General features: G+C 41.8%; 1 protein-coding gene across 3 annotated transcripts; it reads right to left on the bottom strand.

Moving 5' to 3' along the window:
* Positions 1–1,976: 1,976 nt before the first annotated feature.
* On the bottom strand, positions 1,977–27,192 carry FAM76A (family with sequence similarity 76 member A). Of its 3 annotated transcripts, XM_021683607.2 has the most exons (9): positions 26,982–27,192; positions 25,658–25,722; positions 22,885–22,939; positions 21,991–22,143; positions 18,794–18,951; positions 13,740–13,826; positions 8,072–8,207; positions 4,810–4,911; positions 1,977–4,289 (listed from the first exon to the last, which is right to left on the bottom strand). In XM_021683607.2, the coding sequence occupies exons 1-9, from the start codon at positions 27,060–27,062 to the stop codon at positions 4,203–4,205; spliced, it is 924 nt and encodes a 307-aa protein (XP_021539282.1). In that variant the 5' UTR covers positions 27,063–27,192; the 3' UTR covers positions 1,977–4,202. The 3 variants fall into 3 exon arrangements, with proteins under 3 accessions (XP_021539282.1, XP_044769852.1, XP_044769853.1); XM_044913917.1 differs by lacking the exon at positions 13,740–13,826; XM_044913918.1 differs by lacking the exons at positions 13,740–13,826; positions 21,991–22,143.
* Between the last annotated feature and the right edge of the window lie 6 nt (positions 27,193–27,198).

Here is a 27,198-nt window from a genome sequence, read left to right as displayed (position 1 = left end):
GCCTACAAGACAGACCCCGGTGATCCTTACTTCCTGGTATGTACCCACGTGGGAGGCACCATTCCACCTGGATTAGTGTCAGTAATTTGATCTCTGTAACCAGTAAGGTATTGCAGAAATGATGGAGAGCCACATCTGAAGGTAGACCATTGCAGCTTCTGCCTTGCTCTCTTGGATTTGGTTTGGTTCCAGAATCTATTCCCTTTGTGGCAGATTCTATTTTTTAAGTTAGTCACTACAATAGCTTCCATCCAATATGCTCTCCTACTTTGTCATCCTCTCATAAAGAGAAGGGATCCTCAAGTCTGGATGGGTTTCTGACTGCTCAAACAATAAAGTACTGCACAAGTAAGGTAATGCGACTTCTGAGGACAGGTCGGAAGGTGTATGCATCTTCAGCTTTGTTCACTGGATCACTTGTGCTTGCAGTCTAGAGCCACCACGGAAGAAGTCTGATTATCTTGACCCACCATGCTGGGGAAGTCCAAGTTATATATGGAGGGGTCCCATGTAAGGTGCTCCAGTCAGCATTACTGGACTTCCAGTCATCCCAGCTAGATATACAAGTAAACAGCCTTTAGAGATGATTCCAGCCCCAGGAAGCATTCCTCGGTTTTTGAATCTTCCCACCTGAGGACCCAGACATTGTAGAACAAACCAGTCATCCCCACAGTGCCCTGTCCAAATTCTTGATCGATAGGGTCTGTGGGCATATTTAAATTTGGGGATAGTTTCTTATGTAGGAATAATAACCAGGATACCCTGCAACTCCTGACAGTTTTGGCCTTCCCGAAAATGGCCCCTCCTCCCAGACCCTTGAGCCGGCCATCAGTTGAAGACAGCTATACTGCAGGTAACATATGATCTTAAACTGCAAAGGATGGAACCAAAGTCCTAAATTTTGAGGGTTATTTCGAGTGGCTGAAGACCTTCTTGAAGAACTGTTTATACTATATACTTCCCCTACAGTGGTTTTTAAGGCTGAGCAAATGGATAAATTAACTCATACAATAAAGATGGTCATAGACATAGCTTACCGTCTTAGTCCTTCCGGGCTGCTGTAACAAAATATTACAGACTGCATTGTTTATAAACAACAGAAATTTGTTTCTCAAGAGTTCTGGAGGCTGGGAAGTTTAAGATCAAGGTGCCAGCATCAAGGTGCCACCATCATTATGTTCTAGTGATGGCCTTCTTCTGGTCTACAGTCCTTACCTTCTGGCTGTGTCCTCACATAGTGGTAGAGGCAAGGTATCTCTAATTCCATTCATGAAGGCAGAGCCTAAGCACCTTCCAAAGGAAGGTCCCACCTTCTAACACTATCATCTTTGGAATTAAGATTTCAACATATCAACTGGGGGGGGGGGCACAAACATTCAGACCATGGTACCTACAAAATAAAACTGTCTTCAATTTAGAGAAAGTAAGTTGTCATTGAGTCTATGGAATAGAATGACCAGGATGTGACAGTGACAATGTCTGAGAGGCACCCGTTATTAATTTTAAAACCTACCAGTACCAAAGTTTCAAACTAATACATTCCTCTCCTTCCTGAGATGGTATCTCAAAATCCTTTCACTCATACCTTATAAAGATTCATCCTGTATTATATTTTGAAAAATAATGGCAAATACAAAATCAAGAAACAATGGTGGTGTCCAATATTTCACTAAATGGGAGCCCATGAGGACAGTAACTTTATCAATCTTCTTCACTTCTGTATCCTCATTGCCTGGCACAGTGTTTATAACAAAGCAAGCACTTAAATTGGAAAATAAAGTAATAGAAGAAAAAAGAGAATGAGTTTATTCTCTGATGGATATGAAACTCCCTATTACCACAGTTAGGCTTTTAATTGTTTAAGTCTACAAGCAAGGCAAAATGTTTTCTAGGCTGAAGGGCATCATGGGATATGTCCATTGGTGGTAAACCAGCAATCAGTCAGTCAATCAATCACCCAACAATTATACTTGAGTCAATTTGAATTTTTATTAACACACATTTTTCAAAGTTTGTACAAACCAAAACATTCCTGTGTTTCAAAATGTCCATTATACAAACATACAAATGAACAAAAGGTGTTACCAAAAGTTAGCTACTCAATTTCATGGTAAAACAGTGTCATGATTTTTAAAAACCAAAATTTCAAGACTGAGGGTTCTTCCTTCACTTTTTGGAACTTGTGGAAAGTTAGAAAATGTGTGAATCTGCTTTATATTAAATGCCAAGACCTTAAAAAAAGATTTAGTATAAAACTAAGTGTTTTTATATTATCACTTCATGAAACAGAATTTCTCAAGTCTTCCAAATTAAAAAAAACCAAAAAACCATGACTGTAACGTTTTTCACAATTTTTCCCCCCATAGTCAAACGTAAATGCATCTGAAAAATATTATCTGACAGTTTATCTTTACCTAAAAGTTTCTCATTCAAAAAGTTACAAAACTATTTAGCACTGCCATTTCCCCTGCGTAGAAGGGAAAATGACCTCCCCTACTAGAGTGAGATAGAAGCAACATGGTCCATTGTTTCTCTTCTCGGAAAGAAGCCACCCATTTCCACATCTCCGTCCAATTCTGTGCATGGCTCCACTTGTGAGAATGTTATCACAAATTATAAGCATTTGCCTTAGGAAATGCCTAGCAAGTTAAACTGACTGCTTACAATTTTGGTACACTGAGGTACAAAGGTCATCTGCCCTCATGGTTACCTCTAGCCCCAGTACCCCCCCCCTCTCCATTAATGATTCCAAGGTAGTTGATTTTACTGTGTTTCATGGGACATTACACATCTCTCATTTCTTTCACAAACATCCCATACAGGACCTGAGAGAATGACTGGAAGTGCAAATCTATCTCCTCTCCTGGAAAAGTAAATCCATGTGCCTATTGGGTCAAGAAGGGAAAATAGGACACAAACAATTCTGGCTGAGGCCAAGCTGCTTCTGACAAGCCCTGTTTTCAATACATTTCCATTCAAAGCAAGGAGTGTGCAGGCTGGTGTGAATGAGGAGGAGTGGGGAGAAGGTACAGTGATACCATTTCTCAAAATCAGATTCAGAGTCCATACTTGAGCAGCTCATACTGACTCTCAAAATGCTCTGTAGTTCAAATATTATCCCATTTTGAATCTGCTCATTTTTTAAAAAATGTTCTCTGACAATGGCCCAATATAACAAATGATATAAGTAAAAGGTATTTTTTTTTTTTTAAAAAAGAAGTGGCAGTGTGAGAATTTAAAATCAGTCACATAAAACAATCAAGAAAGGGGTAGGGGAGGGCAATGTCCAGTAAAACCTGGACAACCTTTCTTTCTGCCCTTACTTAAAAAGACAGACTGTTCAAATCTTTGCTACCTCCCTTAAGTAGCTTCTTCTTAAATGCTCTTCCAAGAAATCCTCCAAAAGGCACTTAACTCCATACTGATGCATTGAATTGTTTCACCTCAGCAATCAGTTTTTAAGACTCCAAGGTAACAAGAAAAGGTCTTATTCCTTTACTAAAAGGTAGAGAGTAGAACTTTTTTTTTTTAAGAGGCATCACTTTTACAAGAAGAACAAGCTAGGCTACCATTATTCCTTTATCAAGAAAAAGTTTCTTTTTTTAAAAAATAAATAAAACTCTGGCTATACATAGTACAAAGTTCATACATAATATACCTGGAAAAAAAACCCAAGAGTATACCCTGAAGCAAAAGGTTTACTGGAGAGAGAAAGCCTCTTCCATTGTACCAAGTCTTAAGGTGGCAGTTTTCAAAGTTCAGAGGGTGGCAGTGATATGTGATTAATGCCAAACAATTTGCTCATGGGTATGGCAGGATGCAATGATGGACAAAAAAACAAACAAACAAAAATCATTCTGCACATAACACTGAGCAGTGACCACCACACACACACAAAGAATAGTACCAAAAGGGAGAGACAGAGAGTAGTCGGTCGGGGGGGGGGGGGGGGGCGCGGGAGAAGGGAGGGAAAGAGTGAAAGTATGAGACAAAGAGCTTGGAACCCCAAACATCCAAGCATGCAGTCATGACACAGCACAAACCAGGTGTTTCCATTCAGCCCACTGCGATCCCACAAAGAAGGATAACTATAATAAAATAGAGATTTCTTAAGAAAGCTTGCAATTCCCAGAGAACAGCCAGGTCACCAATCCTAACCCAGGAACCCCTGTGCTGTTGACTGGGAGCCTCCTTATGGTCTCTCATGGAGAGGTTATAGCTCCTGATTTCTCCGACTTCTTGCTCTTGGACAAGGCAGCTGCCTGCTTCAGGAGCTCTCGGTTTTTGGCCTAAACAAAAAAATTCAGTGAAAGGAGGATGTTTTAACAGGACAGGACATGTTTTTCATGCAGATGCTAAGGCATACAATGTAGAGGGTCAGGAAGAGAACAAGTTCTAGAGGCAGAAAACAACAGAAAGCTCTAGGGCTTGGTTCAGGGGAAGATAGTGTTTGCTGGAGGTTAATCAGCACACTTCAATCTCCTGGGATCCACAGTTACAAAAGGGTGCTTTGTGCAACACAAACAAACCGTGGAGTGCCTTAATGTGCTGGATAAACAGAATTCATAATCCACACATCTGGAATCACATCTGGCTTATCCAAAAATCAAAACACACATTTATTACTGCCACTGTTTCTGAGGGAAAAAGATCAGAACACACCCAACAGTGAAACAATAAAAGATAGCTATAAGGTCAATTAATGTGAATTTGTCAATACCCTGAGAATAAAGAAATCTAAGAGATAATCACTTGAAAATACAATCAGCTACATACACCAGGGTTATCACATAAAATAAGCAGACTCACCTGCAATTGCTCTGTGACTTCTTTGTGGGTTTTCTCCATCTGGTTCATTTTGGCTCTCATCTGAGATTCTTGGTATTGAAAATCAGCCTTCAACTCTGTGATCTGAGGGGGGAAAAAAAGGCAGAGTGACCAGAAGAAATCTCTGAGCAACGAAAAATGTTCTCGTACCAAAGAACTAAATGGTTTCCCAAATGAATGAAATCCAGGGCTCTCCTGAAGATCCATAACTATATCAAAGCCAGGGGATTCTGCATCCTGTTTTTTCTAAAGATTTCCTGAAAATTATACAAAATCCTGACATATCATTTCTGATACATCATCACTGGCAGGTTTTTTTTTTTTTTAAAGATTTTATTTTATTTATTTGACAGAGAGAGAGAGAGACAGCTGGAGAGGGAACACAAGCAGGGGGAGTGGGAGAGGGAGAAGCAGGCTTCCCGCCGAGCAGGGAGCCCAATGCGGGGTTCAATCCCAGGACCCTGGGATCATGACCTGAGCCGAAGGCAGATGCTTAACGACTGAGCCACCCAGGCGCCCCTCACCGGCAGGTTTTAAAGATTTTATATATTGGGGTGCCTGGGTGGCTCAGGTGGTCAAGCATCTGCCTTCAGCTCAGGTTATGAGCCCTGCGTTGGGCTCTCTGCTCAGCGGGGAGCCTGCTTCTCCCTCTCCCTTTGCCTGCCGCTCTGCCTGCTTGTGCTCTCTCTGTGTCAAATAAATAAGTAAATCTTAAAAAAAAAATAAAGATTTAGGGGTAGACGAACCATGACAGACGACGGGCTCTGAAGAACAAACTGAGGGTTCTGCGGCGGGGGGAGGATGGGTTAGCCTGGTGATGGGTATTAAAGAGGGCACGTTCTGCATGGAGCACTGGGTGTTATGCACAAACAATGAATCATGGAACACTACATCTAAAACTAATGATGTAATGTATGGGGATTAATATAACAATAAAAAATTTTAAAAAAATAAAGATTTTATGTATTTAATACATGCCAATAATCCTCCAAATAAATCAGTGATTATAATACAATATGACTGATGGTTTGAGAGAAGCCAGGAGAATAACAGCTATTGCCATTTATTGAATTTTTAACCCTGTTCCAGGCAAACTGTTTGAACATATATATATATATATATGTATATAGTTGTTTTTGTTTTTTAGTAATCTCTCTCTCTATATGTGTGTGTGTGTGTGTGTGTGTACATGATGGTTTTTGTTTTAGTTTGGTTTGGTTTGGTAATCTCTATAGCCAGCATGGAGCTTAACTCCGAACTCCAAGATCAAGAGCTGTATGCTCCTCCAACTGAGCAAGCCAGGTGACCCAAACTGTTTGATTCTATTTTTTCATTCAATCCTATGATAAACATTTGGGGGGGGGCAATATTATTCTTCCTATTTTATAGATGGGAAAACCAAGCCTTAGAAAGGGCTAAGTAACATGGCCAAGATCATACATGTTAGCAAGTGGCAGAGCTAGAATTCAAACCCCAGGCCTTCTTCTATTGACTATGCTATTCAAGAAGAGAAGAGAAATCTACGTCAGGGAAGTGATGTGTGAGCTGAGTTTTGAGGGACATGAGCTACAGCTGGCACACAAGGTAGGGAGAAGGGCATCCAAACAAAGGAAACTGTGTGGGCACAGCCCAGGCAGTATGAAGTCACTGACAGCTTGTTCGAAGGACTGATGAGCATGGAGAATGGCAGGAGATGATGCTACAGATAGGCAGGCATGATGTAGAAGGGCCTGTGTTCCAAGCCAAGGAGTGTGACCTTGATTCTGAAAGTGATGAGAAACAATCTCCTATTTGTTTTTGCTCCTTCTAAAACCCAAACTTTGCAAAGCAGTAGAAACAAATGTTCATTTTATCTCTATTTTGCAAAATCCTTTTATGTACCATTCTAATCTAGTCCATGAAGAAGATATACTTGGGTCTGCTTTCATCCAATAGTCATGTAGTAAAGTGGAAAAAATACTGGTCTCTCTCCATGAATCTCCACCTTCCTGGCAGAAGAAAGCACAGGCTAGTAGAAAGAACAGCAGAATCAGAAAGACTTGAGTTAACTACACCATTTACTAGTTGTGTGATTTGGTACATCATTTAATATCTTTGGGTCCATTTCCTCATCTGTAAAATGAGGTCAAAATTAGATGGAAAGAAGGCATATGAATATTTTAACGTTATAAATGCCTTTGTTAGCCATTCACAATGAAACCTAGCACTCCAAACTTGGCACAAAAAAAACATACAGCCTCAGGGAAAAAAACACAACTAGAAGAAGGGAATGAAAGCCTAAAAGGAAAAATATTGGAGGCTCTCTTTATCTGTGACACGATGATAACAGTGATTCCTCTCTCAAAGGGCTATTATGAAGATAAATGAGTTAATACATAGAAAGCACACAGAAGTCAGGCACATAGTTAAGTATCCAATAAAAGTTAGCTATTATTGTTATTAATATATTAAGACAAAAATGAGATACTCTTTAAGAACCTAAAAATAAGATAAATAGACCTGAATCAGAAGAAGGATGTAAAAAGTTCCCTTAAAGAGGGGGGCTGTTAGACCAGAGTAAGACTTTACTGAAGATGTTAATGTGTTTAAAGAGTGGGTCACTCAGGAAGGGAACTGTCAGTAATAGAAGCAAAGTGACCTACTAGTCATGGAGGAAGGCCTACCTGAACATAGTCCAGGAAGGAGACAGACCTGGCCCACATATTTTGAGTATTACTGTCCCACAGACATGGCCATCCCAATAATAGAGATGGAGACATGAGGTTCTTAGCTTGAGAGCATTAAGAATTCCAATTACACAACTACCTCCTCTTGTCCTGACTCCATGCTCATTCGGCACCTTCTGATTGCAACCTTCCAAAGCAGCTCATGCTGAGAAGAGCAAGAGTCAGTTATGCCCCACTATGAATTAAGAGGGGCACTGTAGTTTTACACATCACCTCTGTAAGCCTGGTTAACAGGAGTCCTCCCTGAGAAGTGGAAGCTCCCTCTGAATGCTGAGAAAAATCAACTTGCTAAATGCACCTGACCGAGGTAGATTCACCATGGTAATACCAGCTCATGAGTCATCTTGGCAGACAGTAAGCCTCTCCCAGGATAGCCCAACCTTGCCACTGGATCTCTCAAAGCATCAGTGGCCAGTACCAAATAAAAATCAGTTAAACAAGAGTTGGCACCATGCCCTATGGTACCCCATGCTTACCCTTGCATCATTCTAGCCTGAGAGGCATTAACAAAACTGTACCTTCTTCTCTTTCTCTAAAATCATTTGATCTTTTTGATGCAGCATCTTCTTCAGAGTGGCCACTTCTTCCTTCAGTTGGGCAATGATGACAAAGTGGTCAGTGCCCGGTGAGTCCAGAGCCAGGTCTGGGGAAAAGCTGAGTAGAAACATGGAGGAGAAAAAAATCATAACTTGGAGGGACGAACCTTTTTCTACTTGAGGACACACCAGAGGCCACCTGACTACAAGCTCAAGGGTAAGAACAACTATTTGAATTCCCAGCAGTAAGCACAATGCTCCATACATGCCAGACTCAATAGCATTTGCTAAACTGCACAGGCAAGGTGATCATGAGATAACTATACCAACCAAACCACAACCCAGAGCATTTCTGCAGCATCTCCTCTCACATTCAAGATGAAAACAAATGCATTCCCCAAGAGTCAAGGACGTTTTGTTTCAGGTGTATTGAAGATTCCCAATTATTTATGGGTGGAACAGTCAATTTTTTGTGACTAACTCATTTTCCTAGAATCTGGATAAATTACCAATTGTTAGCTCACATATTTTTCTTTTAAAACTCCCCACAGAGCTCATCTTTTGGTTCTTTATTTTCTGCCCCAAAGCACCATGATGTGGTGCAGCTGCTAAGCAGCTGCTGCCTAGGGGCGCCTGGGTGGCTCAGCCGGTTTAAGCATCTGATGTTGGGCCGCTGCTCAGTGGGGAGTCTGCTTCTTCCTCTCCCTCTGTCCCTCCCCCCACTCATTCTCTCTCTCAAATAAATTAAAAAAATCTTAAAAAAAAAAAAAAGAAAGAAGCTGTTGCATTCCATCCCAGGAGCAGTCAGTCCCTTCTAAAAATTATAAAAAGATGAAATTTTCTTTTAAAGATTTTATTTATTTGAGAGAGAGAGCGCACACAAGCAGGGGGAGCGGCAGGCAGAGGGAGAAGCAGACTTCAAGCCCCACTGAGCAGGGAGCCCGACGTGGGGCTCAATCCTGGCACTCGAGGGATCACGACCTGAGCCGAAGGCAGACGCTTAACTGACTGAGCCACCCAGGTGCCCCAAAAAGATGAAATTAATAGGAAGGAAGCCAACTTCCCCTACACTGCAACTGGCCTGTTGACCACGACTTCCAATAACAACAATTCAATGATATTTAGTTAGAAAAGACACAAAGAGGTGGCAAATTCCAGAGTCACACCACAACCTGGGTTTTCAACAGATTCTTCTCAATAACAGCACCTGAGCACTTCATTTTTTCAAAGTGCCAGGTGAACTCTGTCCTCTTAGCAGAGTCCTCTAACCAGGCCCAGCTCCCGGGAATCTGTAACCCTCTGAAATTGTATGTATAATTCGGTGTATACATACAATGGGTGGTTTCTAGGATGAGGATCCACAGCTTTCCCTGGTTGGTCAGAGATGTCTTACACCCAAAACAAGTTAAGGAATCATTGCCATGAGAGTCAAATCCTGCCCTTCTCTAGAGATTTCCCAAAGAAAGCTCTTACTCTTCCCAAGGCAACCTTTAAAGTAAAACACAAACCTGTTCTTCCGAAGCAGACACTGGAATATTGATTCCTAGCTCCCTACATCAATAGAGCAATGACTCTAGGTCCCCCTTGCTGTTGGTTCGTTCCTCCATCTTGAACTACATCTAATAACCAGCATTTCTCTACACAGGTAGAAACTCCAAATAGCAAGTGGAATCACTGGACATCCTCAGAGTTAGCAAGTCAAACATTCTATGGCTAGAAGACACAGTCCATTGATAAGAATATTCTCTCTTGGTCCACATGAAGCATGTCAGAAGAATGGACCCGTTGCTTTTATAACTGATGAATATGCAGAATTACTGGGTAACAAAAAAGTAAATGCCATATAATAAAACAAGGCACGCAGGAGAAAATACTGAAAGAACCCATCAAAGTCTCCACCAATTTCAACACCTGCCAAGGGACTGTCTTCCCTCAATCCAAGAGAATTTACTTAAGCCCGTAACTAGAATGACAAATGAAACAGAGTAATGGGCTAATATAAATCTTGTGGTCCCAAAAGCTCCTAATGTTCTTCTCTACCTGCTTCTTAAGAGAGGATTCTTCCCATACCAATACATTGTTGACAAAACCAGTTGTGTCTATCCTGTGTTAGGGCCTGACCTTTCTAGCTCTCTAACTTCTGATTAATAAGAACTGCTGGAAATCAAATGAAAACAGACGGCTAGGTTAGGAAGGCAGAAAATTAGATCCAGTCTCTTTTCAAATATCTCCAATGACAGGGAACTCACTACTTCTCTAGGAAGCTTGTCTTTTCTAAACCTTTTTTTTTTTTTTTTTAAGATTTTATTTATTTATTTGACAGAGAGAGAGAGACAGCAGAGAGGGAACACAAGCAGGGGGAGTGGGAGAGGAGAAGCAGGCTTCCCGCCAGGCAGGGAGCCCGATGCGGGGCTCGATTCCAGGACCCTGGGACCAAGACCTGAGCCGAAGGCAGACGCTTAACAACTGAGCCACCCAGGTGCACCCTTTTTCTAAACCTTTTAATATAAGAGCAATCCTCCTCAGGGTAAGCCAAAACCTGTCTCCCTGTCATTCCTACCCTTTGGCCCTGGGTCTGTCCTCAAAGGCCACACAAAGTAAGTCTACCCTTTTTTTTTTTTTAAGACTTTATTTATTTATTTGAGAGAGAGAATGAGAGAGAGAGCACATGAGAGGGGGGAGGGTCAGAGGGAGAAGCAGGCTCCCCGCTGAGCAGGGAGCCCGATGCGGGACTCGATCCCGGGACTCCAGGATCATGACCTGAGCCGAAGGCAGTCGCTTAACCAACTGAGCCACCCAGGCGCCCCAGTAAGTCTACTCTTTCAGGGATATTTCAAATGGAGAATGAAATAAAACTATGAGGAGGGGCGCCTGGCTGGCTCAGTCAGTGGAGTGTGTGACTCTTGATCGCAGGGTTGTGAGTTCAAGCCCCATGCTGGGCATAGAGACAACTTAAAAATAAAATCTTAAAAAAGGGGCGCCTGGGTGGCTCAGTCGTTAAGCGTCTGCCTTCAGCTCAGGTCATGATCCCAGGGTCCTGGGATCGAGCCCTGCATCAGGCTCCCTGCTCAGTGGGAAGCCTGCTTCTCCCTCTCCCACTCCCCCTGCTTGTGTTCCCTCTCTTGCTGGGTCTCTATCAAATAAATAAATAAAATCTTTCAAAAAAAAAAAAAGTTAGACTTAAAAAAAAAAAAAACCTACGAGGAAAGGAAAAGAATGTCCTTTAGAACAATAAACCACAAGGTGTGCCTGGGCATCACCCAATGTTGAGAGTGCTTTTTTATTACCAACAGAACAACAAACAAATATGATAAAAAAAGTAGCTGGTACATTTTCTCTGGGAAGAAAAGCTAGACATGAACTCAGATTTTCCTTCAATTGAAAAGTTTTTGCTACAATTTCAAGAAACTAGAAAATATTAGAGGGAAGCTGTGAATTCTGCAGGATACTAAAAAAAAAAAGACAAAGGCATTTTAGAAGTATAAAACTATCTGAGGGGGCACCTGGGTGGCACAGTTGGTTGAGCGTCTGACTCTTCATTCCAGCTCAGGTTGTGATCTCAGGGTCATGAGATCAAGCCCCGTGTCAGGCTCTGCACTCAGTGCAGAGTCTGCTTAAGACTCTCTCTCCCACTTCCTCTGTTCCTCCCCCCGCCAAATAAATAAATAAAAATCTATTTAAAAAATTAAAAATAAAATTATTTGAGAAAAGGTTTTATAAAAAACCTAGGGATGTCTGGGTGGCTCAGTTGGTTGAGCATCTGACTTCGGTTCAGGTCATGATCTCGGGGTCCTGGGATGGAGCCCCATGTCAGGCTCCATGCTCACTGGGGAGTCTACTTGGCTCTCTCCCTCTCCCTCTGCCCCTCTCCCTGCTCGTGCACACTCTCTTTCGCTTAAATAAATAAATAAAATCTTAAAAACAAAAACAAACCAAAACCTAATGTGATGTATTCTCTCTGTATGATACAGAAGGCTAATGGAAAAGGAAAAAAAGGAGAAAAAAAATCAAATATGCCTCAAAACTTAAAAACTAAGAGAGGAGAATGTGGTAGAACAGCAAGGTGAATGGAAAGTTGTTAGAGAGCAGCCTTCAGAAGACAAGAGGGGATAACAATGAAAGGACAAGAGCATATATGGATATTTTTAAAGTAGGGCCAGGAAAGTAGTCTGCGATCAACTGAAAATGGGGAGACAGCTACAACAGACAGCTCAGAAGCGAGACCATTAACATCTGGTATAGAACTGAATTCAAGATAGATAATCAGTAAAAAAACTGGGGGTTTGCATGACATTACAAAAGGACATCAAAAAAAAGGCTTGTCAGAATGTTTTCAAAGTGAGGGGTGACTGGGTGGCTCAGTCAGTTGGGCGTCTGACTCTTGGTTTCGGCTCAGGTCATGATCTCACGGGTTGTGGGATAGAGTCCTGTGTTGGGCTCTGCGCTCAGTGGGGAGTCTGCTTGGAGATTCTCTCCCTCTGCCCTTCCCCACCTCGCGCACTCTCTCTCTCAAATAAATCAATAAATCTTAAAAAAAAAAAAAAAAGACACCCTGTAGAATCTGAAATCAAGTTAATAAAAAAGGTAACAGGAAAGAATACATTTCACAGATGCTTTGTGCTCCTTAATTGAAATTCAGCCCTGGTAAGCCTACATGCTAATCTACTCCCATATCCACCACTGGCTGGGAGGGAGAACCTATACTGGGCGTTTTCAGAATGGAAATGATTCCAAGGATTTTGGGGAAGAGTATGTCACTGTCTCACTTCAGGATGCCTCGGCCTGCAGAAACAGGAAAATGGGTGGCCCCAAGGCTTGGCTGGGAAGCAACACTGCACCAACACGAATGGGGCACTCTACACATTAGGACAAAGCAGCCTGCAAGAGGAAGCAGCACTCAGGAGAAGGGAAAGCAAATAAAAATATGTATTTAGACAGGTTTAAAAAGTAGTAAAAATATTTAAATGCATCTCGTTCTCTGCTGATTGAGTATCTGCATTGGGCTTTCTGCAGGCTAAGGAAGCACTGATTACCCCTCACAGACTGAGCAATACTGTCTTTTTTTTTTTTTAAAGATTTTTATTTATTTATTAGAGAGAGAGAGTACAAGTAGGCAGACAGGCAGACAGGCAGAGGGAGAGGGAGAAGCAGGCTTCCCGCTGAGCAGGGAGCCCGATGCGGGGCTCGATCCCAGGACCCTGGGATCAGGACCTGAGCCGAAGGCAGCCGCTTAACCGACTGAGCCACCCAGGCGCCCCTGAGCAATACTGTCTTAACTCCAACTGGTCTCTGCTCCACTTCTCAAGACCAACTCCTGCCCTGCCTGGAGGAGGCCACAGGCACAGATCACAGTGAAAAGTATACAACTCCTGACTTCTTAAAATTAGTGTGGAGGAGTTATTTGTGGACTACAGGATTCAGTTGCTATTAAATCCAGTTACATGCGCTTGTCTTTTACAGACAGGATTAGTTATAAACAAATATTGACATTGCTTATTCATAAGATATCAAGTGGCTAATGTAATGACCCTCAGAGACTCAATAACAACCCTAGACTAGGTCTAAGGCACACCCTGGAATGTATTCCTGTTTCAGGAACTGTATATGCAGCAGCTCAAACGGAAGCATGCACACACACCAACTGGCTTACCTGTCTCCATTGGTTGTGATTGACTCAAACTTGGATTTTTTCTTTGGGATTTCATTTTGAATTGAAGATGTAGAAAGTGTTTTCTGGCTTTTAATGCAAAAATAGAGAGACAGATATTAGAAATAAAAGATTCATAAAACATCACAATAAAAGTTTGTTAAATGGGACCAACATGATATCACAGCTCTTCCATACAAGAGCTAATTATTCTTGATTTTTTTTTTTTTTTAAAGATTTCACTTATTCACTTGACACAGAGAGAGAGAGAGCACAGCAGGGGGAGCGGCAGGCAGAGGGAGAGGGAGAAGCAGGCCTCCCGCTGGGCAAGGAGCCTGATGTGGGGCTTGATCCCAGGACCCTGGGATCAAGACCTGAGTTGAAAGCAGACGCTCAACCAACTGAGCCACCCAGGCGCCCCTATTCTTGATTATTAAAATCCACCAAGGTGTTGATTTCATAGGTCCTGGATGCATGGGTAGCTCTCTTCCATAGGGCCCCAAAATTCTTAGTTTTAATTAAATATTACCTGCTTTATTAATAACTATGGGAACAGAGTCAATAAAATTTTAATAAGAAGTATAATCTATCTTATAGTTTAAAAAGTACTTTTCTAAAAATCTTTTTAATTTTTTTAATTTTAAGTAGGCTCCATCCCCAATGTGGGACTCAAACTCATGACCCTGAGATCAAGAGTTGCATGCTCCACCAACTCAGCCAGCCAGACACCCCCTTTTTTTTTTTTAAGATTTTATTTATTTATTTGACAGAGAGAGACACAGCGAGAGAGGGAATACAAGCAGGGGGAGTGGGAGAGGGAAAGCAGGCTCCCCGCGGAGCAGGAAGCCCGATGTGGGGCTTGATCCCAGGACCCCGGGATCATGACCTGAGCCGAAGGCAGACGCTTAACGACTGAGCCACCCAGACGCCCCCAGCCAGACACCCCTTAAAAAGAACTTTTACATTTAATGTTTCATATGCATTTCCAACTCTGTGAGGTATATACAAGGTACTCTTTTTTTTTTTTTTTTAAGATTTTATTTATTTATTTGACAGAGAAAGACACAGCGAGAGAGGGAACACAAACGGGGAGTGGGAGAGGGAGACGCAGACCCCCTGCCGAGCAGGGAGCCCGATGCGGGACTCGATCCCGGGACTCCGGGATCATGACCTGAGCCGAAGGCAATCGCTTAACCAACTGAGCCACCCAGGCGCCCTACAAGGTACTATTTCTACTCTGCAGAAACTGAGGCTCATTGAGGTTAACTGACCTACCCAAAGATATATAGCTTGTCAATGGTGAAGCTGGGACTGGATACCAGGTTGAACTCTTTGTCCAGTTCTTCTTCAGTACAGTTCTGTGAATCTACTATCTGAGTCCCACACCACCACTAAAAATCAGTTTTAGCCCCAATGAGTTCACCCTCAAGAAAGACCCCTTCTTACTTGATCTCTTCAATATTTGATACCACTGACCATGCCATCCTTCCCCCCCCTTCCAACTTTATTGAGCAGTAACTGACAAACTGTATACATGTAAGGTATACAACGTGACAGTTTGATACACACATATATCAAGGAATGATTACCAAGATTAAGATAATTAACACATCTATCATGTCACATAGTTAACTTTTTTTAACGGCAAGAACGCTTACAATCTACTTTCAGCAATTTTCAAGTATATAATACCATATTAAGAATAATCACTCTGCTGTACATTGGATCCTCGGAATTTTTTCTCCTTAGAACTGAAAGTTTATATACTCTTTGACCTAAATCTCCCCATTTCCCCCTTTCCCAGCCCCTGGCAACCATGATTCCAATCTCTGTTTCTATGAAATTGGCTTTTTATTTATTTATTTATTTATTTATTTATTTATTTATTTATTTATTTTATTTGACAGAGAGAGACACAGCGAGAGAGGGAACACAAGCAGCGGGAGTGGGAGAGGGAGAAGCAGGCTTCCCGCCGAGCGGACAGCCCGATGCGGGGCTCAATCCCAGGACCCCAGGATCATGACCTGAGCCAAAGGCAGACACTTAACAACTGAGCCACCCAGGCACCCCTGAAATTGGCTTTTTAAAAAGGTTCCACATAGAAGTGATACCATAGAGTATGCCTGTGTGTATGTATATATATCACATTTTCTTTATCCATTCATTCATTGCAAATCATTTACATTGTTTCCATCTCTTGGCTATTATGAATAAAGCTGCAATGCACATGGGAGTACAGATAATCTCTTCAAGATAACCGATTTCATTTTCTTTGGATATATACCCAGGAATGACCACCGGATCATATGGTAGTTCTGTTTTTAATTTTTTGAGGAACCACCATACTGTTTTGCACAATGGCTATACCAATTTACATTCCCACTAACGGTGTATAGGGTTCCCTTTTCTCCATAACCTCACCAACATTTGTTATTTGTCTTTTCCTCTCTCTTTTTTTTAAAAGTAATCTCTACACCCAAAGTGGAGCTCGAACGCACAGCCCTGAGATCAAGAGTCACATGCTCCACCGACTGAGCCAGCCAGGTACCCCTCTTGTCTTTTTGATAATGGCCATCTAAAAGATGTGAGGTAATATCTCATTGTGGTTTTGATGTGCATTTCCCTGACAATTAGTGATGTTTAGCACCTTTGCATGTATCTACTGGCCATTTGTATGTCTTCTTTGGAAAAATGCCTATTCAGGTCCTTTGCCCACTTTTAAATTGGATTTTTTTTTTTTTTTTTAGTATTGAATTGTATGAATTCTTCATATGTTTTTTTTATATTAACCCCTTATCAGATACATGGTTTACAAATACTCACTCTATCTTTCTTGAGTGCTTCTAGAGTTCTGTTCTCAGCCTCCAACTTGAATTATATCATCCAAGAGCATGGTTTTAACAACTACTTATTATATGGGTTGGAAATGGTATTCCCCAAATGCAGATTCACGGACTCTATCCTACAACCTATTGAATTAAAGTCTGGGGTGGAGCAGCAGGAATACACGCTTGATAACAACTTCTATTCCCACTGACTCTTATGTGCTACCAATGGGCCACATCTGAACCTTTCTTGTGAGTTCTAGGCTAAGCTCCCAAAAAATAATTCTTCTTGATTCTCCAAACTCAACATTTTATTTTTTTTAATTTTTTAAAAAGATTTTATTTATTTATTAGAGAGAGAGACAGAGAGAGCACGAGCAGGGGGAGAAGCAGAGAGAAGGGGAGAAGCAGAGGGAGAGGGAGAAGCAGACACCCTGCTGAGCAGGGTGCCTGACGCGGGGCTCAATCCCAGGATCTGAGTCAGGACCTGAGCTGAAGGGTGATGCTTAACAGACTGAGCCACCCAGGCGCCCCACAAACTCAACTTTTAAAAACTGAACTTCTCTTCTTCCTATATTCTCTCTCAGTTAAGAATCTACCTATTCACCCAAGTAAGAAACCTGAGAATTATCCTTTACTCACCCAGCTCTTACCCTTCTACCTGTTCATCAATTATCTAAATTTCTCATAATTCTCCCTCTAAACTATCTTCCTGAATCTGCTTCTTTGATCTCTGGTGCCATGGCCTCAGTTGAGATTCTAATATTAACATCTCTTACCCTGGACTCATAAAAAAGCTTAACTAGCCCCCAGTCTCTTTTTCTTCCAATGTATTCTCCACAGTAATCAGGGTTAATTTTTTTACAGACCCCAGGATTAGGTTCATGCTCCTTAACATGTCTGTAGAATCCCCTTTTCTCCCATTCCCTGGCTCTCAAACATAAGGTCCAGCAACATAAAAGAACTTGCAATTCCCCAGGATTTCATGTGGTCTCACACCCTCCATGTCTCTACAAACGCTATTTCCTCAGCTTAGGATGCCTCTGCCCATTCCCTCTGTGATGATTCCAACTCATCCTAAAAACCAGCTCCAACACCAGCTCTTCTCTGAGCCTCTCTTGCCTGACTTCCCAAGGCAGTTAATTACTACTGCCTCTCATGCCTGTATCTTGATGCTTCTCATGCTCATCGAATTATACTGCAATGATTTGATTACAGGTCTGTCTTCCCTACCAGACTACATACTCTTGGTGAGCAGCATGATTCTTTCATTCATCTCTGCCTTCCTAGCAGAGTCATTGGCCCATGAGAGTACTTAATAATGTTTGCTAAATGAACAAACAAAATCATAATGGTAACAATAACAAACACTAACTAAAATATATTGAATGCTTCCTATATGCCAGTTATAAGACTAATCACTATGCATGCACTATATAATTTATCTTCACAACAATTCCATGAGTTAATACTATTATTTCCCTATTTTAAAGATGAAAAAAGCTTGCCCAAGATCCCACACAGAGAACCTGGCAGAGTTGGGATTCAATCCAGAGCCAGAACTCTTTTTCTTTTTTTTTTTAAAGATTTTATTTATTTATTTGACAGAGAGAGGGAACACAAGCAGGGGGAGTGGGAGAGGGAGAAGCAGGCTTCCTGCGGAGCAGGGAGCCTGATGCGGGGCTCAATCCCAGGACCCGGAATCATGACCTGAGCCGAAGGCAGACGCCTAACGACTGAGCCACCCAGGCGCCCCTGAAGCCAGAACTCTTAACAATACCTCAGATACTCTGAAAGGAAGCTAAGGCTACAATGAAAGGACATCTTTTTGACTAGATCCCACCCGGACAAACCTAGAACATCTATCAACCTCCTGTCCAAATATGCATTAAAAAAGCTGCATGCCTCAGAAAGTGAAATGTCCAAACTTTTAAGGAGATAACCCATTCCAAAGGTGAGAAGAACATTACAGGGAAAGTAGAACAAGTTCCACAAACTTTTCAGACACAATACAAACCAAGTCAGGAAATCCTGATACCTTATGGAAATCTCTCTGGCACTTGGAAGATACACGAACTGTAAAATATGGTAAAGGAGATTCCTCCTAAGCATAGTAACTAGAGAGAAAAGACTAGGAAAATGTATACCAAATGGTATCCTCCATGGCTAATTGCGTATTTTACCTGACCAACCAATACTTCCAGTCCTATCTTATATGCATCTTGGGGTTACCTGTTATAATGGCTGCCACCACTCAGTCGACTATACTGTTCCTTCTCCTGGTGGCTGGCACGGGAAGAGATGCTCAGATGTTTCCTCTGCTCTTTGGTCTTTTGAAGGACCCGTTTGTACGAAAGTGTGCACAGCCAGCACAGCAATTTCCCGTCTACCTGAAAGACAAGAAGACAAAGGTAAAGAAAAGAGAATGCAGCACATGGGTACTACAGAATATAGGTACTGGGAGCTAGAACCTCTGGGTTAAGTCCCAATTCTGCCACTTATGAGGTGTGTGAACTTAGGCAAGTCTTCTACCTCAATTAAATCTCCCTATGTCCTGTGAAGCAGCTACTGTTATTTCCCACTGGAAAGATGATGAAACTGATGCATAATAAGATTAAGTAACTTGCCCAGGATCATTCAGCTAACCCAGGTCTACGGGACTGCAAAGCTTATACTCCAACTATTATTATATGCTACCTCCTGATTCCTAAGTCAGCTTCTCCAGTATCTTGATTCAGAGAAAATGTGCTCTGGTTGGCAAGCAGGAATAATCTGGTCACTGGAGAGTTATATCCTCCCATTGTAAAATAATGAATTTGGTTAGCAAGAGTTAGCTCTTGTAAGCCTAAGCATCTCCAAAAAGTAGCTCTGGACACTGAAAAAGTTTCTGTACTGTATTCTTTCATTAAAAGAACATTTATTGAAGAGAACAAATTGATAGTTGCCAGAGGTGGGGAGTGGGGGGTAGGTGAAATGGGTGAAAGTAGTCAAAAAGTATAAACTTCTAGTTATAAAATAATTAGTCATGGGGATATAATGTACAATATGATGACTATAGTTAATAATACTATATTGCATATTTGAAAATTGCTAAGAGAGTAGATCTTAAAAGTTCTCATCACAAGAAAAAGAATTCGGGGTGCCTGGGTGGCTCAGTCGTTAAGCGTCTGCCTTCGGCTCAGGTCATGATCCCAGGGTCCTGGGATCGGGCTCCCTGCTCTGCGGGAAGCCTGCTTCTCCCTTTCCCACTCCCCTCTGCTTGTGTTCCTGCTCTCACTATCTCTCTCTGTCAAATAAATAAATAAAATCTTAAAAAAAAAACAAAACAAGAAAAAGAATTCTGTAACTGTGTATAATGATGGACGTTAACTGGACTTATTGTGATCACTTTCCAATATACACAAATATCTATAATCATTATGCTGTACATATGAAATATAAGGTATGTTGATTATACCTCAATTTAAAAAGATATATAAAATAATCACTTTTTCAGTCACTTTTTAAAAAGTAGAAAATGAGAAGCACACTTTTTCTCAATAAATAACAGCAAGCTGGAGATATATTTCAGATTAATATTTTGGCCATTTCTGGTAAAACAATTGAAAGGTAGAGGAAACAGTTCTCAATAAACTATAACTTTTATCAATATAAGTATATATATATATAAATATATATGGGGGGGGCACTTAGTATGTGCCAAGCCACTGGAAATGTGGCAAAGAACAAGATGGACAGAGCTCATGTTCTAGTGGAGGTGGCAAACAAGCAAAAAAGCAAGATTAATTTCTCACAATGTTACATGCTATGAAAACAATAAAACAGGGTAATACAATAAGGGGTGAGTGAGTGAGTTAGTAAAGGGTCTCTGTGAAGAAGTGGCATCTGAGCATGAGGAACCAGTTAAGACGCTTTGGAGAAGGATGTATCAGGCAAAACGACAGCTAGCACAAAGGTGGGAATACACGGGCATGTTTGAAGGGCTGAAAGGCAGCCAATGTGGCTGAAACAAGGTGAGGGGTGGGAGGTGTGAGGTCAGATGAGACTGAGAGGCAAGTATGGGCCATGCAGGCCAGGCAAGGAGTTTGGGTTTTATTCTAAGTGCAGCCAGAGGTCACTGAGTTTGTTTTGTTTTGTTTTTTAAAGATTTTATTTATTTGAGAGAGAGAGAATGAGAGAGAGCACATGAGAGTGGGGAGGGTCAAAGGGCGAAGCAGACTCCCTGCTGAGCAGGGAGCCCGATGCGGGACTCGATCCCGGGACTCCAGGATCATGACCTGAGCCGAAGGCAGTCGCTTAAACAACTGAGCCACCCAGGTGCCCCCAGAGGTCACTGAGTTTTAAACAGAACAAATCTAAACCACTTTTATTCTACCAATGCCCCATCGCTCCACATAGGGCTCTCCTCCATGTCGTCTTGTGACTTTTAATTTCAACAGATAGAGATAATTAGAGTCAGATAGTGAAACTGGTCATGTATCTTGCTTAAGTTAAAATCTCTCCTTTACAGAATTCAATAGAATTTTGCCAATCATCACTTCACTTATATGGGATATTGATCACTGTAATTCGGATTCTCATGAAATACTAACTCAACAGATATTAGAATATAATGCTCCAGGGGTGCCTGGCTGGCTCAGTCAAAAGAACATGCAACTGTTGATCTCAGGGTCATGAGTTCGGGCCCCACCTTGGGTGTAGAGATTGCATACATACATACATAAATAACAAACTTAAAAATATATATATACTTTTAAAAAAAAGAATAAAATGGTCCACATTTAGCAAATGAAGAAAACAAAGTCCAAAAATCTTCAAGGTCAATAGCAACTAGAAAAGGAACTGAGAATTCCTTTCTGTCCTATGTGTTTTTTGTTTTTTTTTTTAAGTAGGCTTTAGGGCACCTGGATGGCTCAGTTGTTAAGTGTCTGCCTTCGGCTCGGGTCATGATCCCAGGGTCCTGGGACCGAGCCCCACATCAGGCTCCCTGATCTGTGGGAAGCCTGCTTCTCCCTCTCCCACTCCCCCTGCTTGTGTTCCCTCTCTCGCTGTGTCTCCCTCTGTCAAATAAATAAATAAAATCTTAAAAAAAAAAAAAGTAGGCTTTAAGTAGGCTCCATGCCCAGCACCAAGCCCAACTCAGGGCTTGAACTCACCACCCTGAGATCAAGACCTGAACTGAGATTAAGAGTCGGATGCTTAACTGACTGAGCCACCCAGGCGCCCCTCTTTTTTTTTTTTTAAAGATTTTATTTTTAAGTAGTCTCTACACCCAACATGGGGCTCAAACTCACAACCCCAAGATCCAGAGTTGTATGCTCCCCCCACCAAGCCCAGCAAGCACCCCTTGTTTATGTCTTTTTGACACAAGTGACCCACCTTAATTTCTCTGAAAGAAAAAGAAAGTCAACAAGAACACCGAGATTTACCTTCTTTCTGTCATCTTTCCTGTCAAATGCACACTGCTGCTTACACTGCTCGCACGAATATGGCGGCCCGTACTTCTTCTCCGAGTTCGTGCAGCGCTGGCACTTGTTGCCGATAAATGCTGCAATTATGTTGCAGTACTGACAAGGTTTGGGCTTAAGGAGAGAAAAAGGGTGAACTGAGTATATTATGAAATACCAGTGCATTTTTTAAAGCAACCATTCCTATTACACAGTTCATTAGGCATTGTAAAAATGTATTCCTGACTTCACAAATTTCCTTCTACATCGATCAAATGAAGCCCAATTCCTGACACTACGCATAAGGTGTTCTTTTGCACAGGACTACTGACTTTTAAACAAATAAATGAGCAAATAACAAAACCCCATTCGTGTGTATACGCTGGGACTTCTGTGAGAAATTCAACAGAACCAGTTCTTTGGAGAAACCAGCAAGGGCTTCCAAATTTCTCAAAAGGCCTCTTTGCCATTATCACCATATCACAAGCTGGGAGATTCCCTGCAAGGACATAGTATCCAGAACCCTAACACTGATGAGAGACAAAAATTCATTCGTCAAAATGAACAGTCAACTGTTACCAAACAAAGAAGTCACATTGTAGGATCTATCTTTCCCGTCCTCTTTTCATACTGGTTACTGAAGGTCTCAAGGAAAATTATAATGACAATCCTGCCATCATGAACATAAACACAGACCTTCTCAATACTAAATATTAGCTAAGCTCGAAAGCTCAAACACTAGATAAACTTCAAGGAGAAAGTATTTACACGTAACTAGTTCTAATAAAAATATGGTAATTACATCAATAATCCACAGAATATAAGGTTCCAAGAGACCTGAGTACTCACTGTTAGGTACAGAGAAACCCTACTTACTGTTCCATATAACTGCACATTCTGAGCACATTTCTTGCATATTGTATTGGTTTTACTGTTAAGGAAAAAAGAGACACAAGGTTTTTATAAGAAAAAACCTGTCTTACTTACAACATCTGAAAACTGATTCCTCCTTAAGCCCACAGAATTTGCTCATTGCTAAGTGCCAAGGTGATATGTGGTCTGGATACTTGGTTAACTGAAGGTTGAGTATCTGGCCAATAACTCTTCTATTAATTCTTTTGTGGTTACTAATTTTATTAGCTCAGATAAAATGAGACTTTAGTTAAAATGGAGAGATTATCACATCTCCAAGTATCACTAAACAAAATTATCAAATATGGACAGAACCCTCAAAAGAATATTATGTTAGACTGAAATGGACTAGAAGTAATTCTCCTCAATTTGGATAAACAGCTGAGAAACCTGAGGTGAGAAATAAAGTATATGTGTTTCGAATACAAACTTAAGAGATTCTATCCACGTTGACTTTACTCTGTCTACACTCTCCTCCGTAAGTAAAAGCATATGAAAATCCCAGATGTGAGGAAATAGATGCTATGACCAACTATTTTATCAATACTTCCAATTTCTCTAACAACTAAGTACTGATAAAAATAAAAACATCTTTTTTTTTGTTTTTTTAAAGATTTTATTTATTTGACAGAGAGAGACAGAGAGAGACAGGGAGCACAAGCAGGGGGAGTGGGAGAGGGAGAAGCAGGCTTCCCGCAGAGCAGGGAGCCCGATGTGGGGCTCGATCCCAGGACCCTGATATCATGACCCGAGCCGAAGGCAGACGCTTAATGACTAAGCCACCCAGGTGCCCCTAAAGGAAACTCTTTTAGAAAGAGGATTCACATCAGCAATTCTGTGATGTTGAACATTTGAGTTTATGCTTAGATTTATTACTGAAGAAGTGGGACATATATATATATATATACAAATGCTCCTGACATCTCAGAAAACATACAAAGAAAAACTATTTCTATGATCCATCTTGAATTAATTCTTTTTAAGATTTTATTTATTTATTTGTGAGAGAGAAAGCACGAAGGGGGTGAGAGGCAGAGGGAAAAGCAGACTCCCCGCTAAGCTGGGAGTCCAATGCGGATCTCGATCCCTGGACTCGGGGATCATGACCAAAGCCAAAGGCAGACACTACACCAACTGAGCCACCCAGGTGCCCTTGAATCAATTTTTTTTTTAAGATTTAATTTTTTTTAAGTAAATTCTACACCCAACATGGGACTCGAATCTACAACCCCGAGATCAAAAGTCACATACTCCACCAACTAAGTCAGCCAGGCACCCCCATCTTCAATAAATTTTTATGTATGGTGCAAATTCAGGGTCAAACTTCATATCTCCCCCACACCCAAAAATTAATTCAAGATGGATCACAGACCCAAATGTAAAAGCTAAAACATAATGCTTCTAGAGGATGTTTTATATGTTTCCATTTCTATGAAATGGTAAAACTGATCCATGGTGGAAAGGAAAATCAGAACAGTAGTTGTGTGAGGGAGGCAAGAAGGGTAGGGATTGAGTGGGATGAGGCATGAGAGGACTCTCTAGGGTGATGATAATGTTCTATTATTTTGAAAGGGTTTGGGGTTACACAGATGTACACAGTTTGCAAAACTCATCGAATGATGTACTTAAGATTTGAGCATTTCACTGTGCACAAATTTTATCTCTAAAAAAAAAAAGGACCCTGGGGGCGCCTGGATGGCTCAGTTGGTTAAGCGACTGCCTTCAGCTCAGGTCATGATCCTGGAGTCCCGGGATCGAGTCCCATATCGGGCTCCCTGCTCAGCAGGGGGTCTGCTTCTCCCTCTGCCCTCTTCCCTCTCGTGCTCTCTGTCTCTCATTCTCTCTATCTCAAATATAAATAAATAAATAAATAAATAAATAAATAAATAAAGGACCTTAAATAAATGTTGAATTTTGTTAATGATATGCATGCTTAACTGTTTTGCATCAAGTATACTGATGTCCACAACTTTAAAATGCATTACAAATAAGATGGATTAATACACTAATGGATAAATGCAAATGCAGTAAACATAAATCGTAGAATCTAAGTGGTGAGTATATGAGTGTTTATTGTCTAATTTTTTCAACCACTTCTGGTTTGAAAATATCCATAATTAAATGTTTGGGAAAATGTTCCTAGAACTGAAATAAGACTGATTAAAATTAGGTTTCTAGGTCTATGTGTGAGCTAGCAAATAGACCCCACCCTGCTTTAAGGATCTATTATAGTTGCAGTCCCACAGAACTAACTACACCAATAAACTACTTTGCTGCTATTGAAAGTCTCCCAAAAATGTGTGTTTACTCACACCTAAATGTTTTTCACATTTTTAAAAAAGGAGATTAAAAAAAAAAAATAACAAACCCTTATCAGAATGGTCACATTTCTAAAAGTATCTTCCTTTCGATTATAAATTCTTGAAGCTCTGAATATAAACATACTGAAACATGAGGCTCATTGTTTTACTGTTGTGGTTTCTTCGTGTCATAAAGATTATAAACACAATATAAAACGATCAAGGATCTTAAAAAAAAGTAACTTTAAAAATTAAAGCAATCAATGGATAACTAGGGAACGAGAAGTGTGTTTTGCATTCGTCAATGTGTTATAATAAAACTGCAGAATCTGTGTATAATGCACTCAATTACAGATCTGTACCGTTAAAAGCAACTAATTGTCGATTTTAAGAGGAAAAAGCCTATTAACATCTTCCATGGTCAACAAAAACTGTACCTCTCCTGCTGGTACTCCGTTCTACAGTAGGTGCACTTCACAACAGGGTGTGCAATCCGACATTCCTGAAATGAAATGAGGATATAATTTTAAAAGGCAGTCAGAAATGGAAACAGCCTTCAGTAGGAGGCAGAAGACCTGGGTACTATTCCCAGCGTAGCCACTGCGCTTGTGTGAGTCACTTGAACTTTCTGGGCCTTATTTTTCTCTTCTGTAATATTGGCATCACTGGCCTGCATTGATGTGGGAATTAAGAAAATTTATATGGAACTAGTCATAAATTGTAAAACAAAAATATGTATGAATAAGCCTCAGACTGGAAATCAGAAGCCCTGGATTCTAGTTTCAGTTCTGCCGCTTCCATTGTCTGATTTTTGAGCAGGTTCACTTGTGAAATGAAAATGCTAAATTAAAATCATTATTGCTTACCTATATGAAACTTCCTTAAAAGCAATATATATATTTCAAATATACATATGTATTTATACAAAGCCTAAAAAAAGCACTCAAACATCTGAGCTCTCTCCTACAGGGTAAACAGAGAGTGACAAAGTCATGGCCATTTGAGGCAACGATGACATACAGTTATTGAAAGTCTCCCATATCAGAGGCACAAAATCTGGATTATCTGGGAATATCTCAAAATCCATCTCAGGACGCCTTGGTGACTTTTAACTGTCACCTCACAGCACTTCTATTAACTTAAATAGGCAAAGCAAGATGAAGCACCTCAAACGAAAAAAAGAACTTGGATCTTCAGGAGTAAAAACAGTAGCTGGTTAGGGCCAGGACCGAAGGTCACCAACTGGATGCTGAAAAATCCTTTTGCTTCGTGCGCTTGTGAGGCTTTTCTATAAAGCCGCGCCACATCCGACTCTGAGACTGGCTGGAAAGTGCCCGTGAGGCGCCCGAGTTGGGAGACTCTCCTCCCAGGCAGCACCCAACTCTGGAGTTCAGTACCAGGCGGGGTAGGGGGGTCCCTCAGTCTGCAACCAACGGCGGGGAAGCCAGCCCAGGAGGGATCTCGGTGCGTCTGGTCGGGGGCAAGCAGGGGACCCACTGTCCCCTCCCCTGACCTCAAGGGGTCCGAGAACAATCCCTCGCGGTTGCTAAGCACCGGGACACGCCGGCCGCGGGGCCCTGGACGGAGCCCGGGACTCCCCCACGTGCCCCGCCGGCCCTCAGCGGAGCGGGTGAGGCGCCTCAGCTAGGCGGGCCTGCCACGCCCTGCCCGGGGGACCCCGCCGAGCGGCCCCGCAGAACAGGGGGCTCCGGGCCGCACCTCTAGCGTCCCAGTTCCCGGCCGCCGCCCCAGCCCGCGCACCTTGCACAGCTGCTGCCCCTGAGACAGCGCCTCGAAGGGGAAGCGCTGGTGGCACTTGGTGCAGGCGTAGAGCGCCGCCATGTCCGGCCGGGGCCGTGCTCACCGCCCAGCCGGCCCGGCCCGCCGCTTTATCTGACAGTCTGAGGGACAAGCAAGCGGTGGCGGCGGTGGCGGCGGCGGCGGCGGCGGCGGCGGCGGCGGCGGCGGCGGCGGCAGC

The sequence above is a fragment of the Neomonachus schauinslandi genome, chromosome 4 (assembly GCF_002201575.2).
Source record: "Neomonachus schauinslandi chromosome 4, ASM220157v2, whole genome shotgun sequence".
Taxonomy (NCBI): domain Eukaryota; kingdom Metazoa; phylum Chordata; class Mammalia; order Carnivora; family Phocidae; genus Neomonachus; species Neomonachus schauinslandi.
Note: the sequence above shows the minus strand (reverse complement) of the source record. Positions and strands in the feature narration are given on the sequence as shown.